We start from the raw sequence: 18,447 nt of genomic DNA on the forward strand, positions 1-18,447 counted from the left end.
CCCCTAGGGACAATGATCCTTCCAGTCTGCCTTCCACTATGTAGCAATATTTAGAGCTTCCTCATAGTGCGGCTACATTAATCATAAGATGATTGGTTTCTAGATGTTGTATAACCTGCTTGCTTATGTATGATTGGAAGATGCCTTCTATATCAATTGTAATCACTTCTGCATTAAACGAGCTTGCCTGAAGGTCGACTGCCGTTGTCACCTGCCATCTCTCACCAGCTCCTGGTGTCTGTGTGTTGACTCCGTGTCTCTACCCCCTGTGACTGAGGAAGCTGAGTGACCAACTGACCACACCACCATCCACTTTGATGATCCTCTTGTTTTCTCATATGATCTTATTTGAAATAATGGAAGGTCGCTCTGAAAAGGTCTTTTTCTTGGTGAGAATCAGTGTTGTTTTTTTTTTTTAAGTTAATGGTGTATTGAAATAAGAAGTTCTAGTTCTTCACTTAAGATAATAATACTTTGACTCATAATTTATTTTTTTGAGTTACACACTCTAGGCAAACTAAGCCCATCTAGTTCATCTTTATATCTCTAAAGCTGGTATGTAATGAATATTATTTTGTTGACTAAATTAAATAGTAAAATCACATTCATTATTTAATTTCATCCTTTTATGAACATGCTAACCCTGTAAAGTATTTAAGGAATGGCAGAGATGATGAAACATTGAGCTGAGATGAATGGAAAGCCTATTCCTCATCCCTGAACAGAAATTACAAATATCAAAAAGCAAAATAAAACCTGCAGTTCATAATTTGAATTGAAATTATTAATATATTCAAGGTTTTCAAAATGTATGAATATCTACAAAAACAAACACAGACGTAATGTGTATACTATGGTGTGCTATGTGTGTTTATGTGAGTGTGCGTGTGTGGCTGTACTTCTAGCCCCTTGTCCTCTGTTCTTTGAGCAGTGATCCCTCAATAACAGCACAACTGAAATATGCTTCACCATCCTTTGCCAAGCAAATACTAAGCATCATCATCAGGTGGAAAACTCAATTCTGTGCATCTGCAAGTCTATCAAATTCCATTTGTTACCTTGAGGTCATCATATGAGCTACTTTTTTTCAGATTTAATGCTTAATATCATCAACTTCCTTTGTTTCCATATTATACATTGCTAACTAGATGGACACTGCTTTAAGGTAGGGGAAAGATGAGATTCCTCTGTATGTTTCTAATGCTGCAGAACGCTATGACAAAAGGCTCATCAAAGCCCTGGCTGACCCACTACCCTGACTGTAAGCCTTTTGATGTCTCACACTTTAAGAATTTGCAGCAAGGTCTTAATTCTAATACCTGTAGCTCCACCGTGTTGTCAAGCTCTATCATAAATCTTAAGAACGCCTCTTGTGAGCCTGAAAACTGCACCCCATTAGTCAACCAAATTTCAAGAGCCACTAAGGATTTTAAGATAGGACTACTTTATCAACTGAAGTACTTCGGAGCTCATGGACACTTCCATCCCTTTATTTTCATATTCCACTCTTTTTACTTAGTTTAAAACATGGGTTTTAAAATTTTCTCTTGAGACTTTTCTCTAATTTACATGTTGTTTAGAAAAGTGTGGTTTAATCTCCCAGTGTTTGGGGATTTCTATCCATGTTCTATTAATAATTTGTTATTTAATTCTATTGTGGTATGAAAACATACTTTGTATAATTTCCATTTCACTATATCTCTATTCATTGGATATAATTTCCATTTCTCTATATCTCTATTCATGGTCTATAATGTGAATGCTCTTTGTGAATACTGCATGTGAGCTTGAGGAAAATGTTTATTTACATGTTGCTAGATGAAGTTTTCTATTAATGTCTTTCAAACCAGGTGGCTTAGTGGTGCTCTTTGGGTCACCTCCATCTTTACCAATATATTGTCTTCTTAATTACTGAAAATTAAGAAGTCAAGTCTTATTATAATAGTAGATTTGTATTATTTTCATACAGTTCTATCAATTTTATTCAAATATTTGTTGCTGTGCTATTAGGATAAATCACATTAATTATTAGTCTGATTGTACAATTAATCCCTCATCATTATATAATGACCATGCTACTTTTAATAATTTTCTTTGATCCACAGTGATTTATCTAAAATTAATATAGTTACTCTAGCTTTACTTGGTGAGTTATCATTGCATATAATTTTTCATAGCTCTACTTTTAACCTTTATGTGTTTTTACATTTAAAGTGCATTTCTTATATTCAATACATAGTTATTTACTACATTTTTTGTCCTCTCTGAAAATTGTTTCAATCTGCATATTTAGAAAATTTACATTTAATGTGGTTATTCACATTAGTAGATTAATATCCACCATGTTTGTAATTGCTCTTTATTTATTGTATTTATTCTCTCTTTGTCATTCCTTCTTTTTCTGTCATTTCTGAAGTTTATTGACTATATTAGAGATTTCAGGGTTAGAATACCAGTTACACACCGTGACACACTTAGTGGTTTCCCTTGAGGTTTAAATGTTCATTTACAACTAATCAAACCCCTCTTTCCAAGAATAAATTCTGCTTCATAGGAAGTGCAGGTTCCTTATAATGGAGTTTGCCCAGTCCCTACCTTCACCTTCATAATATTGTTCCTGTTCTCTCGTGTCTGCATACCTTATAGTCACTGAGCTTTTTCTTGTCTCTTCTGCTCTAATCAACAAATTAGTTATTAAATCAATTATTATAAGAAATATCAAATATTTTACCTCTAGTTATGATTTTCTGAGGTTCGTTCTTTATATACATTCAAGTCTCTGGTATATGTACATTTTCTTCTCTGAGAAATTAATTTTAACCTTCTTTTTTTAAATATTTTTTTTAGTTGTAGATGGACACAATACCTTTATTATGTTTATTTATTCTTATGTGGTGCTGAGGATCATGCCTCACACATGTGAGGCAAGTGCTCTATCACTGAGACAAACTATATACCCTAGGTTTAACATTCTTTTAGAGCAAAACACTCTTGTCTTCAGTGCTGTCTGTTTGAGGTAAGCTCATATGGACTGATTCTCTGGTTTTACCTGACTCTCTAAATTTTGGGTTAGCAGTTTGCCATGTAACTTCATATCTCTGGAGAATTGGATAAACATGATTGTCATTTTTTTAAGATCTATTTCTTGCTATAAGAATGGAAGGAATGCTTTCCAAACTTTTCATACATGGGAACAGAAACTGAAACTCCTGATTGTCTTTTACTCTGCACTTTCCTCTAATTATCTAGATAGCATGCTGCATATTGCTTCATCAATAGATACAGATAGTGAGAGGTAGATACATGGAGAAACAAGGATACAAATATATTTAAACAACAATTGTGAAATATGGGAAGACAGAGAATGAAATGATAAACATGTTTCTCTGAGAGATTGCCATAAAAATAAAACTCAAAGATAAAGAAATAAATTATACCACATCAAATATCCTTGTTACAAAGGTTAACTGAGAAATGACATTTTGAAGACAAGGTTGGAAATGTTGTTAATCCATCGTAACTTCATAAACCATATTCTTCCAACAAAAGTTGTAGTGAAATGTTTTAATGTTCAGAAATTTTCTTATTTGGGAAGAAGAGACCCACCACCCGGTCCCGAATCTGCTTGGTTTTGATTCCATACACCAGGGGATTGACTGTGGGAGGTACTAGAAGGTATAGACTTGCAAAGATTATATGGACACTTGGAGGAACCTTCTTGCCTATGCGATGAGTTAAGAAGCTGAACAGTGCAGGTGTGTAGGAGACAAGGATAGTGCAAACGTGGGCGGCACAGGTGCCCAGGGCTTTGGAGCGGGCATTCTGGGAAGACAGCCGGAAGACTGCCTGGAGAATTTTGATGTAGGATGTGGCTATGAGCCCCAGGTCCAATATCATCACGGAAAGGGCCACAGAAATGCCATATGCTCTGTTAATGAGGGTGTTGGCATTGGCCAATTTCACCACAGCCATGTGCTCACAGTAGGCATGATTGATGATATAATTTGTATAGTATGGCAGCCTCTTAATAAGAAGAGGACAGGGCAGAACCATGAGTATAGCTCGGCTGACACCAACTAGGCCCATTTTAATGATTTTAGATGTTGTTAGGATTGTTGTGTAATGCAATGGGATGCAAATAGCCACATAGCGATCAAAAGCCATGGCAAGTAGGAGAGCTGATTCAATAATGCAGAGTGTGTGAATAAAATACATTTGTGTTAGGCATATGTTAAAGCCAACCCTGTGATCATTAAACCAGAAGATGCTAAGCATCTTGGGGGCTGTGGAAGAGGAAAGAGCCATGTCATTTGCTGCCAGCATGCAAAGGAAGAAATACATAGGCTGGTGGAGGCTTGGCTCTAGCTTGACAGTAACAATGATGATGCTGTTCCCCAGTAGGGTCAGGGCAAACAAGAGGAAGACAGGGATGCCGATCCAGCAATGAAAATCTTGCAAGCCAGGAATACCAACGAGGAAGAAAGATGAAATGGGGTGATGTGTGCCATTATCTTCCATGTTAACACTTGAGAGGCTGCATGTTCAGTATCAAGTATGAAGGCAAAACCCCTGTGAGCAGGTATCATGATGAGAGAACTCCTCCATGGCTCTGCAAAGGTAGATTCAATAAGCACTTGAGAATAGCCTATCTGAAGAGCTTGTTCTTTTTCAAAACTTCCATAAATCCTTAGGGAAATATCTTCTTTTGTGATCCCTAATATCTTGATTTGCAAATAAGAAAATGAAATTAAACTGTCTCTATTTTTTTTCCTTTTTAACTTTATTCTACTTTTTAAATTTTTGTTATCTAGGAAGTAAACAGATAATGATAAAATGGTTCTGTCTTTGTATCTGTAAATTTTCAGGATGATGTGATACAGATTGTCTTACGAAAAGCAAAGGCCTGCTGATTGTGTTAATCCCAATTAATAGTGTGGCCTAGGCAGGGGGAATCCCAAGTTCAAGGGCAGCCTGGGAAACTGAGGAAGACCCTGTCAAACTAGAATGTAAAAAAGTCCATTTGTTACGCGGCCCATTCATAATCATTTGCATAGCATGTGACAAATCCTGTGTTCAATAACCCATATTGCAAAAAAAAAAAAAAAAAAAAAAAGAAAAGAAAAGAAGGAAGGGAGGGAAGGAGGGAGGAGCAGGAAACAAAAGGGAAAAACATGCACAAATAACAGACAAGCAAGGCCACTGATCTCAGGGAACTTTCAATCAAGTATGCAACTACATATAGGCGTACACACATACACAAGAACTGTACATACAAGGATGTGCATATTAATAATTAGCATGTTATTCTAAAGGCAGTTAGCATTTTAACAATATACTGTCTACAGATAACTTAATAAAATAATCAGTAGTGTAGAATAAAGAATCTCAGAAACTAAATATGACCAAACTTCTTTTGGACACTACAAAGAATAAACTCTTACTGTACTTTGGATCACTATATTCTTAATTCAGAAAAATTCTTGACGATAGTCCAAATATTGACAAGATATTAGAAACTTACTTTAATGTTAGGAGTATCTCCTGAAATAATAAGTAAAAAAATAAAAATTGCATTGGAATTTTAACATATATTAGTTACATATTTTTTAGACTTTCTTTTTTTTTAAATTTTTTTCACCATGATTGTATCCTATACTACTTGGCCTTTCTATGCAATTAAAAACAGAATTTACAGATTTCATTTATTAATTCATTCAATTTCACTAAGAACATAGGCCAGAAAAGAAGGATTAACTGGCTTTTCTGATCCAGCCAAGAAAAGTTAAATTTATTCACCACCATATAAAATTACCATTCATAATTTATTTTAAAGGATTTTCATGAAAATGAATACCACATTTACATGTCATGAAATAAAATGTTGCAAATAAGTTATCTGCTTTTCCAAAGTAACTGTGAATATTTTATTTTTTATTCTTTCAGATAATTAAAATATTGCCCTAAATAAACACATTAGCAGTTAATGGGATAATGTGAGACTTTTCAATGTCCTTCCCACCCATGTGTTCTCACCCTAGGTCTGGCTTTGTTAATACTCCTACTCAGTGGCAGTAAAGACCCAAGCACCAAATCCAGTCCTCTGAGTCTGACCCACCATGACTATTTTCCTGTGACCTTTACTATGAGCTTGTACTTTGATTCTAGTAATTGTCCTCTAATCTTCTTCCTCGGATGCAGATTCCTCCTATTATCTTAATTCTGAAATCTTAACACCTATCTTCATAATATACCTATTTTTATTTCTAGTTGGTCCTAATATCTAAATCCCATCCCTTGAATTCCACAAATGTGAATGTTCAATAAACATTAAGGGATATTCTAATTAACAGTTCTTCTTTGGATTTCCAAATATCACATGAAAAAAACCTTTTTTGGTGATGAGATGTGCATTGTCTTATTAAACCTATGCTCTTGTGGGTCTATGTAAATGAGCATATGCGGTGTTTTCTTGTAAGAAGGTAAGAATCAGAAGTTGAGTTACATTAATAGTTTAAAAGTCTTAAGAATTTAAACTTATCCAGAATTCAAAAACTGAGTTATGGAGCATTGTATATTAGAGATGGGTTTTATAATTCCAGAGAGAGAGATAGAAACTTGGAGTTAGAAACTAGGAGTGTGAAATGCTTAAAGCCAGAAAGTTTTTGAGGTTCAATACAAAGAATACATTTTAAGGTTTATCCATATTCCATGATTTTTTCCACTTTTAGGAGAAGCAAAATTTTAAGAAGTTGTTGGAAGAGAATTATATACACAAGAAGAAAAGCAAAACATCTAGAAATATAAACATAGCTCCTAGCTAAGAAAATTGCATAAGATAAAAATCAAGGTTAATTATTTACATATATTTATATATTAACAAATTATATCTTTTAGTTGTCAATTAATTGTGATAAGATAATAAAAAAATATGTTGTCACTTTGGACAAGAGGACAGCTTCCCCTGAAGCTCCAGAACTTGTAAAACAGAGGGAACTGCAGAGAACAATTCCTCCAGAAACCATTTCCTATATAAAGCCCCAACCTTCTGGAAAGGTTTCTTAATTTTTCCTAGGCCTATTTTGAATGAAATCAATGAGGTCCTTCATTTTGGATTTAGTAGATTAGCAGCAAAGTGAAAAGACCAGCGAATACCCTCCTGCTCTGCCATTGTGTCTGTTTCTGAAACAGGTAAATGTCAATCTTCCCGCCACATGTTCTGTTATTAACTTACTTGCATCTGGATCTGTTTGCACAGACCCAGATGAAATCTGCCACTTCAGAGAGCAGAGTGCTAGTGGCACATGTGACACTTTCTAAATTTTCTGATATAAATTATATGTGGTTTTGCATGTGTGTGTGTTTATTTACTGTCTTCTCTCACTTCAAGTTTTTCTAAACAATATTCACTCCTTTTTTTTTTTTCCAAATCTCCCCTACTCTGAATTTTATTTGCTGGTGACAGCAGTCACACAGTCATTTAGACCATAAATCTCAGGGTTATCTTTTATCCTTCTCCCTTAGTAACTTTAAGATTGCAAACAAGTCATTTTGTCTTGTTGAATTCAATTATCTCATATTCATCAAATATAGTATACCTCACCTATGTCCATCTTCTTTAGTTAATTTTTTCATTAACTGACACACACTCCATGATTTGGCTTCCCAATTACTTTTCCTTGTTTTTTTTTTTTCATTGTTGTTTTGTTTCGTTTTGTTTGTTTTGTTTTTAAATTCCATACAAAATCCATTTTCTCACATCATCATAGTCATATTTCCAACATTACATATTAGGTTACTTAAAACCTTACCATTAAGGACCCTGGGGCTGTGGCTGAGCAGTAGAGCACTTACCTGGCATGTGTGAGGCACTGGGTTTGATTCTCAGCATCACATATAAATAAATAAAATAAAGATCTATCAACAACTTAAAAATGTAAAAACAACAACAACAATAAAAACAAAAACAACCTTACCAGTAAAACAATCTTATAATAGCTCTTAGATCGCTTTCTATGACTTTAAATCTACTCTACACTTGGACTTAATTGCACTTTCTCTTGTCTGGTGGGTGAATTTCTACTTAACTTTTTAATGTGCGCCAAACACCGAACAACTGTAATAACTTTTCTCTTTATTTTAAAAAAGTTACACAATATTTTCTTTCCAATATTCTTTTATCTTGGAAATAGTTTAATGATTACAAATAGTAGTCTCTTGTTAACTAGTCATTTACAAACTCTACATAATGAAGAGTTTATATCTTAATGAACCTCATGTTTCTGGACTTTACATTAAATACAGTTTGAATCTCAATGGACTTTATATTTCTGTTGTGTCAGCTCACATCTTGGAATAACAAAAGCAATTAATCAGCCTGTGATTTTGGTATTAAATGAAACATTCTTTACATGTTGTAATATCACATTACAATAGTTTAAAGGTGCCTTTGGCTTATAAGATCAGTTTTTCTTCTGTCTACAAACTAACTTTTCTCAAAAAGTTCATTCTTGCTCACTTGGAACAATATAATCAAGTTTTAAAATTGATTATATGAATTTAATTGTGAGTAACTTGAGTTTTTAGTTTGTTTGTTTGTTTGTTTGTTTTGGAATAGCAGAGGGTGAAGATATAAGGTGATTCTGATTTGCCTAAATGTGGGTTCATTACTAGGTACCAAGGGAATTATTTTGAAATGTTGACAATAGTATTCCACAACAACATGTTTCATGATAGATACAAGTCAAGAACCTATTTCATATTTTCTTCCATTTATACATGAATGTGCTAGCATATACACATGCACACATATACCTACCTACCTACACACACACACATACACACACACACACACACACACTCACACACCATTCTGAATTTTATATCAATTCTTTTCAGAGGCTATTATTTCAAATTTTGCTTTCTCCCAAGGAATAAGTCAAGTAAATTAAAATAAAAAGCACAACAAATTATATGTGCCAAATCTATTTTCAGTCTCTTAAACTGCTCTTAGGGCTTGAGCAAAAAGTTAATTATATTGTCATAAATGATTGTAGCAATTTTTTCCACCAATAAAAATACTCATGTCAACAATTTCAACTTCTTTGATAAAATTTGAGTTTATTTCCTTATCTTAAAATTAAAAGAAGACAAAAAGAAAAACAAACAACTAATTTTCTTTAAATAGATCCTATGTCCAAATGATGTGATCAGGAGAGTGCTCATGAACCTCATTCACTGAATCATTACTTTTCACTTTGTTACACTTGTATACAACCTACTTAATATATTTTATATTAACTTTGATGTCTAGAAATAACTATATCCCAGACCCACATGCATTGAAGAGTTTCCTACATGGCTTATATTTTACTGTTCCACTCTTAGATTAATAAATGACTATAAGGTATGTATGGGTGAACCTTTTCTGAACCCATTTTACTTCTCTCAATTGGTAATGCAATTTCCTCGTGAATCAAAACAGACACATTTATCATCATCAATAACTGTACCTCCTTTGAAAACATCAGCTCCAACCAACTGTATCATGGCCAGTCTCCCAACCTCTAATTCTCCCAGCACAAGTACCTTCTCTCATATAAACATAGACCTTTTGAAATATCAATCCATATATTCATTTGTCAGTATATTCAAACATCTTATTATATTTTATTTCTTTGTTCCTTTGCAACTCACCAACATTGTATCCAACTCTTTTGCTTCTGCACCTGAATTCTTGAACACTATTAGGAAAATGAAAAAAAAATCCAAGTTAGTACCATTTAAATCATATTTCAATTTTCCTACCTCTAAAATGTGCATAATAAAAATAAATTTTATTTTAATTGTGTTGTTGTAAGGACTATCTCAACTGATAAATGTGAAAGGCTTAGTCTTCCACTTGGCACATAGTAATCACCTAATAAGTGTTAGTTATTATTGTTAGAGACATTGATCAAATAACGTCTCCCAGTTATGCTTGGAATTCACAACAAATTCTTTAAAATCCTGGTTATACTATTCAATAGGAGATGGATCTTTATGAACTTCTTTAACACTTGATACCTTGGTTTCTTAATAAGTATGATGAAGATAATAATTAATACATCATAAAATTATTTCTACAAGAAAATGTTCACATAAATAAAAATAGAAACATAGTGAACATTCAGCAAATGCTAGCTTTAAATAGATTTAATTAACCTTCCCTGAACTGTGTTGTCTTCATGTAAAATTAGATACCACTTCTTAGAAGGGAAAACTGTTAAGAATTATAAATTACCTACAAGCATTCTTAAATGTACATGTATCCTTATTACTCATTCCCTAAAAGAAAAGAAGGCCTCCCATTCCCACACATAAGTATCCACCATATGCACCTCAGATCTAATCTATATTTAGAATTAACTGTGTCAGCAGCCTCTGTTCTATTTAATTTAAACCTTTCTTCCACCACTCTATCCTTTCTCTTAGTCAATTGCACCTTAAAACAAACCGATTCATTTCTTTCTTGTCTCCATTTATATCATCTTTTTTTAAAGGAAATTGAATAGTCCCTATCTGTTTTAAAAAATAATCTATTTACCCAATAGATGCAGGAAAAACTACTAAATTTTTTGTATCTATTTTTTTAATATTTATATCCTTCATGAGACTCTGAGAGTCATGAGAAGAAAGTACTGAAATACAAAATATTCTCAATGAATTTCCGAGGAAAATACATGTTTTTGTATATCCTCCGCCGCCAAAGTATTTCATAGATTTTTATCCTGTTACTGAAGCTTATGACTGCTCTACTCTAAATGGTATTTCTGTAATAATTCTATAACCTATGCCTCCCTCAACTTTTCTTTAAACATATTCTTTCCATTTTATGACTAACATGAGTTCCAAAATCAGAAACCATAGAAACTTCATAGGTTTTTGCATAAAAATCCAAAAACAAAACAACACCAACAACAACAGAAAAGATACTAAACTAATACTTTTTTATCTTTGGAGAACATTTGATTTCTATTCTCTAGTTCTAAATCACATTACTCAAACCATATATATGTCTGTTATAAACATGTATCTGGATTTTTCTACCTGCATATCATCTTTTCCTCCTTGACTGCAAAATACTTTATCTCAAATAATGCATCACAAAATAAATAACATGTACTGTTGCTCCCTGAAAATTCTCAAATGATCCTTTTTCATTGCAGTGCTCAAACAAAGAAACTTACCTGGTTAAAATACATGACGGCACTGGCTTTTGGGCATTGAGTCCTCTGTGGAAAACTTGGTAATTATGGTTGTCCTATAACAGGAGATTATGAAGGTCACTTGTCTCATCAGGCTTTGGAAGGCCCAAAGGTTCACTGATTATACACAGAAGAGATATACACATGGAGGGGAGACAAGACTACAACTATGCACAGACATTTGTACATGAAAGCTATAACACTATAAATATCACAGCACTGGCATGGGCATAAAGGGCTTCTATTACTATTTTAGAAATTATAGTCTCTAGAGACAGGGTCATGGTGCTTGGCTTGACTGAAGTACAAAATAAATATTTACTCAATTGAGAATGTTTAAGAAGATCAAGATTTCCAGGAGTCTAGTACTTATATACAGATGCATATTAAGACAAAGACATTGCAAACCTATTCTGAATTGGCACCATTTGATTTCAATGTAGATTCCAGCTAAGAATAATGACACCAAGAACTTAAAATTCAGGATATTTCAAGATTTCCATTATTATTTTGAATGCATACCATCTTATTGGAACACGATTTCTACATGTCCAGTCTCTTCAAGATTCGCCTTCCTATATCCAGTGTTCTTCTGTGCACTGAAAAAGCCTGCAGTGCAGCTGCAGTTTCTTCAGTTAGTGAGGAATTAGATGCTCTCTGTAACAGCCTCGCTCATCTATAGCGTCAGTAGATCAAATTTCCTGCCCCTCTGGATTTTTAGCTCCTGATACTTTCTGGTCTACTACAGTAGTCAAATGATAATTTAGTTACTCATATACTTCAGGTATTACTTTCTTCCTGTTACTAGGAAAGAAAACACTTTCACATGCTGGAGAGTCCTTTGTGATTTTCGCTCATGGAAAGGAGTGGATTTAAAGAATTATTTCTTATGATTGTTGATCCTCAGTTTTTCTCATGGATTTATAGCTGCTTCCTTTATATATAGCACATTTTATAACAAAATTATAAATTTTGTTAGTTGTAAATGCTGCAAGTAATTCTCCCAATTGAGTCATCTGTTAAGTTTTTCTATGATTTCTTTAATTGAAAAAGAAAATAAAAACCCTTCATTTTATGTAAAGTCATCCCAAATTTGCCTATTATTTATTCTTGGGATTTCCTTTGTATTATTTTTAGATTTTTTTCATACTATATCACAAAGATATATTAATGCATACCTTTCTGATTTCATATGTTTTGTAATGTTTTTCTTGTCTTCAAAGAAGAGAACTGTTCAATTCTAAAATTCATTTGGAAAAATATAAGAGCCAGAATAACCAAAACAATTCTAAGCCATAAAAACAATGCTGGAGGAATCATAATCTCTGACTTCAAATTATACTATAGAGCTAAGTAACAAAAACTGAGTAGAACTGGAATAAAAATAGATGCATAGACCAATGGTAGAGAATAGAAGACACAAATAGAGACAAACCCACACACCTGTAGTCATCTGATCCTTGACAAAAGTGCCAAAAACATATTGTAGGAATGACAGCCATTTTTACACATGTTCTTGGAAAAACTTGTTATCATCTGTAGAAGAAGGAAGCTAGACTCTTATCTCTCTCTCTGCACAAAAGTCAACTCAAAATGGATCATAAACCCGGGAATTAGACCCAAAACTGTGAATTTGTTGATGAAGGTTAATGGTTGTATGTTTTCTGACATATGCAGAAACTATAGAAAATGACGGTAAAGAAAGGTGGGAGTGGATCTCATGAACATTAAACGGAGACCAGTAAAAGAAAGGAACCAAGGGATGGGAGGTAGAGATGGAGTGGGGGAATGCTGGGGAACGATACTGGTCAAATTATATTGTTGCATTGTGTACATGTACAAATTTTTAACAACAAACCCCATCAGAATGTACAACTAAGACACCAATTAAAAATTGTGTGGAGAAAAAAAGGACAGATGCTTGTGCTGGACATAGTAGCACATGCCTGTAGACACAGCAACTCAGGAGGCTGATGCAGGAGGATTACAAGTTTGAGGTCAGTTTGTGCAACTTAGATCCAGTCTCAAAAACAAACACACACTGAGACCCAGTTTCAAAAACAACAATGACAACAACACACACACAAACAAACAAACAAACAAACAAACAGGCTGTGGATGTAGCTCAGTGGTGGAGTGCCCCTGTGTGTTCAATCTCCAGTACCCAACTCCCCAAACATCCAAACAAAAACAAACAAACAAACAAACAAAGAGCATTGGGGAATTTTGCTTTTACATTCAGTGTAGCAATCTACAGTGGTCCTCCCTTGTGCCCACTTTTCTTTCAACATTTTTGGTTTCCTATGGTCAACAATGCTATAAAAATAAAAATGAGAAATTCCAGAAATACACCATTCATGAATTTTAAATTATGTATTTTTCTTGGTGTGATGAAATCTTGTTTAGTATTCTTCCATTTTGTAGAATTATATTTTGTCTAGCATATCCATCCTATGTGCACTGTATGTCCATTAATCACTTAGTGTACTATCCATTCTCAGCTCTACAGTATCACAGACTTGTTTTCAAGTAAACTTATTCTACTTATTAATAGCCCCAAGAGTTGGGCATATTTGGGCATGCCTGTAATCTCAGTGACTTCAGAGTCTTACATAGGGAGATTACAAGTTTGAGACCAGCCTAGGCAATTTAGCAAGCCCCTTTCTCAAAAAAAAAAAAAAAAAGGCAAGGGGTTGGGGTATACCTCAGTGATAGAGTAACCCTAGGTTGAATCCGAAGTACCACTTAATTAATTAATTAATTAATTAATAATATCTCCAAATTGTGAGAGTAATGTTGACAATTTTATTACCACATAATGTTATAATTCTCATATTTTATAATTATTCTTATTGTGCCTCATTTGTAAAATAAACTTTATTATAGGTGTGTGTATAGGAAAAAAACATATTATATAGGGTTCAGTGCTATCTGAACAACTAGGAGTACTGTGTTTTATGTGGATAGGAAAGGACTTAAATATCCTCAAATTGGAATACTTAGTCTACAAATTTGAATGCTTATTCTCTTTATTTTTAATGTAATTACTAGTGTAGTTGAATTAAATTTTAGTACCTTGAAATTTTTTCTGTATTTATCTTTCTAAATGTACTGGTCTTACCTTTTAAAATTGAAAAAATAGTTTTAGTATTCCTTTGATATTCTCCATTGGATTTTATACTTGTTAATTTCATACCATCTGTGTTTTAGATGGTACTCTAAAATCACTAAAAGGTTTTGTTATAATATACAATGAATAAATATAAAGTATGTGAATCATTAATAAAATATTTTAGTGTGTTATAAAAACTTAATAACAATAAAATTCCTTGTTGATTTCTCTGATTTGTGATCTGTTTAATTATTTGTATTAAAAGATTAGTTTTCTTTCAAGAAATATGTTTGATAATTACATTGTCATGTTGCTCATTTATTTATGGAGATCACAGGTTGCCAAATGACAACCAGCAAAACATCTCTTGTCTGTAGATTTTTTTTTCATTTCATTTTTTTCTTTTCTTTTTTCTCTTCCTCCTTTCTCTTTCTTCTTCTGTACATCTTGTGAGTTGAGAAAGTTTGTTGCATTATTAAGAATTATTTAATGAAATATAGCACAACAGAAATATACTACAGAGAAAATATATGGACAGCAAAATCTAAAATATTAATATATGACCTTTAAAAAATTAACATCACCTGTTTTATGTATTTTTTTCAATTTTATATTACTGGAATTTTACTATAAAACAAATCTGTTAAATTCTCTGGTACTATGGTGCTAGGAAATAATTCTATTACCCTTTGTTTATCAATCTGTACTACTTATTCTAAACTAATACATAAAATATAAATGTTGTCCTTATTAATCTGGTGCCAGGTAATGTTTTGGTGCACATACACATTATACAGTGTTTAAATAAATGTTAGCATATCTATCTCCTCATACATTTAGCCACGGTGAAAACTTTCAAATCCCTTCTTCTAGTTGTTTAAATTATACTGTTCATTACTACATCATGGAAAAGGGCAACCATTACAGGAAAGAAAACACACCAATACTTCAAAATTATGTTTTCTTAGTGTCTTGTTTATCTCTTTTGAAGCTTATGGAAAAGACTTTCACTGAATAGTCTCCTTGGATTTGTGGAAATTAAAGAAAATCATCTGGGAGATACTCATTTTGTCAGGGAAGGCACTCAATTGTATCAGAAGCTTCATTGAAAATACACTAATCCTAAAGACACAAAATCTTCAGGGGAACTTTAGACTTATTAATAAAGAAGATACGGCAATGAGATTCAGAGATTTCTCCATCATCAATTAGTCCTTAATTTGGCTTCTCAGTAATCATATCCCATTTCCAACAGTGATCAAGGCCAACAGGGTGGAAGCTTAGCAGATCACTCCAATGTGTTGAGCTTTTCTGTACAAAAGAATCATCTACAGCAATAGTCCAAAGCAAGAACACTCTCAAGATATAAAAGAACCCAGGAGGAGAGATTTTATTTGTGTGGAGACTTTTTACTGTAGACAAATGGATTTCAAAAATGCAATAGACAATCTGTGGGCCCATATGAGATATAGTGATTTTTCAATCAATATTTTAGAACAATTGGTGGAGGAAAGTCCATATATATGATTGTCCAAATACGAACATGCAAAGATCCTTTGTAATGTTTATGTTTCATGTCTTTATTTCCAGATCTAAGAACTATCTCTTTGTGTTCTTTATTATTACCTGTACCAAATCTGGTTATTTTTTTCTACTATGAGAAAAGGAAGGTAGCAACACGTTAAAACTCATAATGCCTTTAACATAACCTCCTTTTATTGATGCACCATTGGTCTTATTACCCCTTCAGTGACCTAAAACCAGTGTTTAATGTAGTTATATCATCACCATGACCCCAAACTATCCACTGTGTTGCTGGGTTAGGTTTGATTTCTAAAGGCACAACAAGTGTGAGCATCAGAAAGAACCAAGGGCAGAGTTACCAGCATAGGGAGAAGACAAGTGTGTAATTACACCTGAGTGATACTGATGAAAACCTCAGCTGAAAGAGTCATTAGAATGGTGGCTAAAGTAAAAGACACGGCTAAAATAATGCAGAGAGCCATCCCATACACTGAAGACTTTTACTCTCAAATGTTTCTAACCTTAAGTTCTTCTCAAATAAAAACTCCTGTACTTGTAAAAGTTTTATCTTCCTTGTATCCTCTTTCTGCAATTTTCCCTCTGTGAAATAAATCCAAAATAGACTTCTCAGATTTATAAGAAAAATCAATGGTTTATCTTCATCAAAAAAGGTTATGCGTTTCTGAGCACTTGGTTCAATATATTCAAGGTTACATGACCATGAATATAAATAAAATTCCACTTTATTCAATTTAAAGTTTCATCTAGTCAGTGTATTTTTCTATAATGAATAAATATCCATGGAATAAAGAGAAATTGATGAGAAGGTATTGCATTGAATATGCTTTCAGAACAATAGGAGTCAATTATAACCTTGAACAGTTTAATGTTATCAGGCACAAATGGTCAGATTTAGCATCTCCAAAATTCATAGGTCGATTTTAAAAATAAAATCTGGGGTTGGAGCCGTGGTTTATTTTTCTTTGCATTGTATTTGGGTGCTATAATTTTCCCCTCTATTACTAATAATTTAATAGCTTACTATTTTCACTTCTAATTGGCATATTATGCAGAAATACTAATCGTTTTAATCAGGCTTCATCCAGATACTTGGTATATATCAGCACCCATTGGTAAACAATAATTATGTAATGTTTTTAGGATTGGAAAAATAAAAAATCTATATCTGTAAATATTTTATATAATATTCACACTTATCCCATCTCTTTCAAATCAGAGCTCTTTTATTTATTTTTTTTCTTCATTGAATTCAGGGACACCTTATACCTGAGCACATTCTCAGACCTTTATATTTTACTTTGAGAGAGGTTGTCACAAAATTGCTAAAGCCAACTTGAAACTTGCAATTATCCTGCCATAGCTTCTTTAGTCACTGGGATCACAGCAGTGTGCTGCCACATTTAAATGGACCCCCTTTTAAATCTTGAACCTGTGGATCAAGTGAGTACATGATGGACTATTGGATCTTAGCCATTCACTGTTAAATAAATTCATGGAAAATAGTCCAGGCAGCCCTATATTAATTGCATAGTATTTCACATACAATAAATAATACTTTTTATTGAACACTTATTCAAGTAAATGGTTTTATTATCATGTAGAAGTATCATTTACTATTTTACTAATCACTCTTTTGATTTATAATAGTGTTGTTGTAGAAAGACCATGAGAATTGGCAAGATGGCCTGCATTTAATTTTCAGATCGTTACCTGATATTTATGCAGAACAAAATGACAACTTTTTGAGTTTAGTGTTCCTATCCAATGGAAACATTATATATATATATTATATTATATATATAATGTATATATAATGTTTCCGACCCAGTGTCACTTTACCACTGAACCACATCCTCAGTCATTTTTATTTTATATTTTGAGACAGGATCTTGCTACATTGCTAAAGCTGGCTTTGAACTTGCCATCATCTTGCCTCAGCCTCCCAAGCTGCTAGGATTATAGGCATGTGCCATAATAACTGGCTCAAAATTGGGGATCTTTATGGGTTTCAATAACAGACACATCAGAAAATGTTTTGAACTTGAAAAGTTCTATGACAGTGGGAGTTGACTATAATACCTATTTCCCTGCATAAACATCTCTCTTCCTACACTAGACCTTGAGCAGGGAACAAGGATTGTGTATTATTTTCTATAATGGTAGTTGGTTCATTGAACATGGAAAAAAATGGCTTTAAGATACCTGCTGGTAAGTTGTTCTATTTTTACCTCATAGCTCATGCTATATCAGGAGGTAGTAGATTCCTAAAGTAAAGAGTGCATACAATCTCACTGTCACAAAATTTATGTCTTTGACAAGTAAAAACCACACCAGCATCCTTTATTCTTTGGCTGGTTTGTGTCTGTCAGAGCAGTGGCAGTGTAGGCTGTTGCCACTGACAGGGCTTTTATTAATCTCCCAGGATTGTATCAGAAATATACTCTGCCCATGAGCTAATTTAATCACTTAAGTTCTCTTTGGATTTACGAAAAGGACCGTGGGCCCAGAGGACACATCTTCTTGGATTTCTCAGTCACTGAGGCTTAG

General features: G+C 33.3%; 1 protein-coding gene across 1 annotated transcript; it reads right to left on the bottom strand.

Moving 5' to 3' along the window:
* Positions 1 to 3,564: 3,564 nt before the first annotated feature.
* LOC308642065 (olfactory receptor 52P1-like) lies at positions 3,565 to 4,518 on the bottom strand (the record flags this gene model as incomplete). The annotated part of the gene is made up of 1 exon (XM_081280667.1): positions 3,565 to 4,518. The coding sequence occupies one exon, from the start codon at positions 4,516 to 4,518 to the stop codon at positions 3,565 to 3,567; it is 954 nt and encodes a 317-aa protein (XP_081136793.1).
* Between the last annotated feature and the right edge of the window lie 13,929 nt (positions 4,519 to 18,447).

This window comes from Spermophilus citellus (assembly GCF_964194105.1).
Source record: "Spermophilus citellus genome assembly, chromosome: 2".
Taxonomy (NCBI): Eukaryota; Metazoa; Chordata; class Mammalia; order Rodentia; family Sciuridae; genus Spermophilus; species Spermophilus citellus.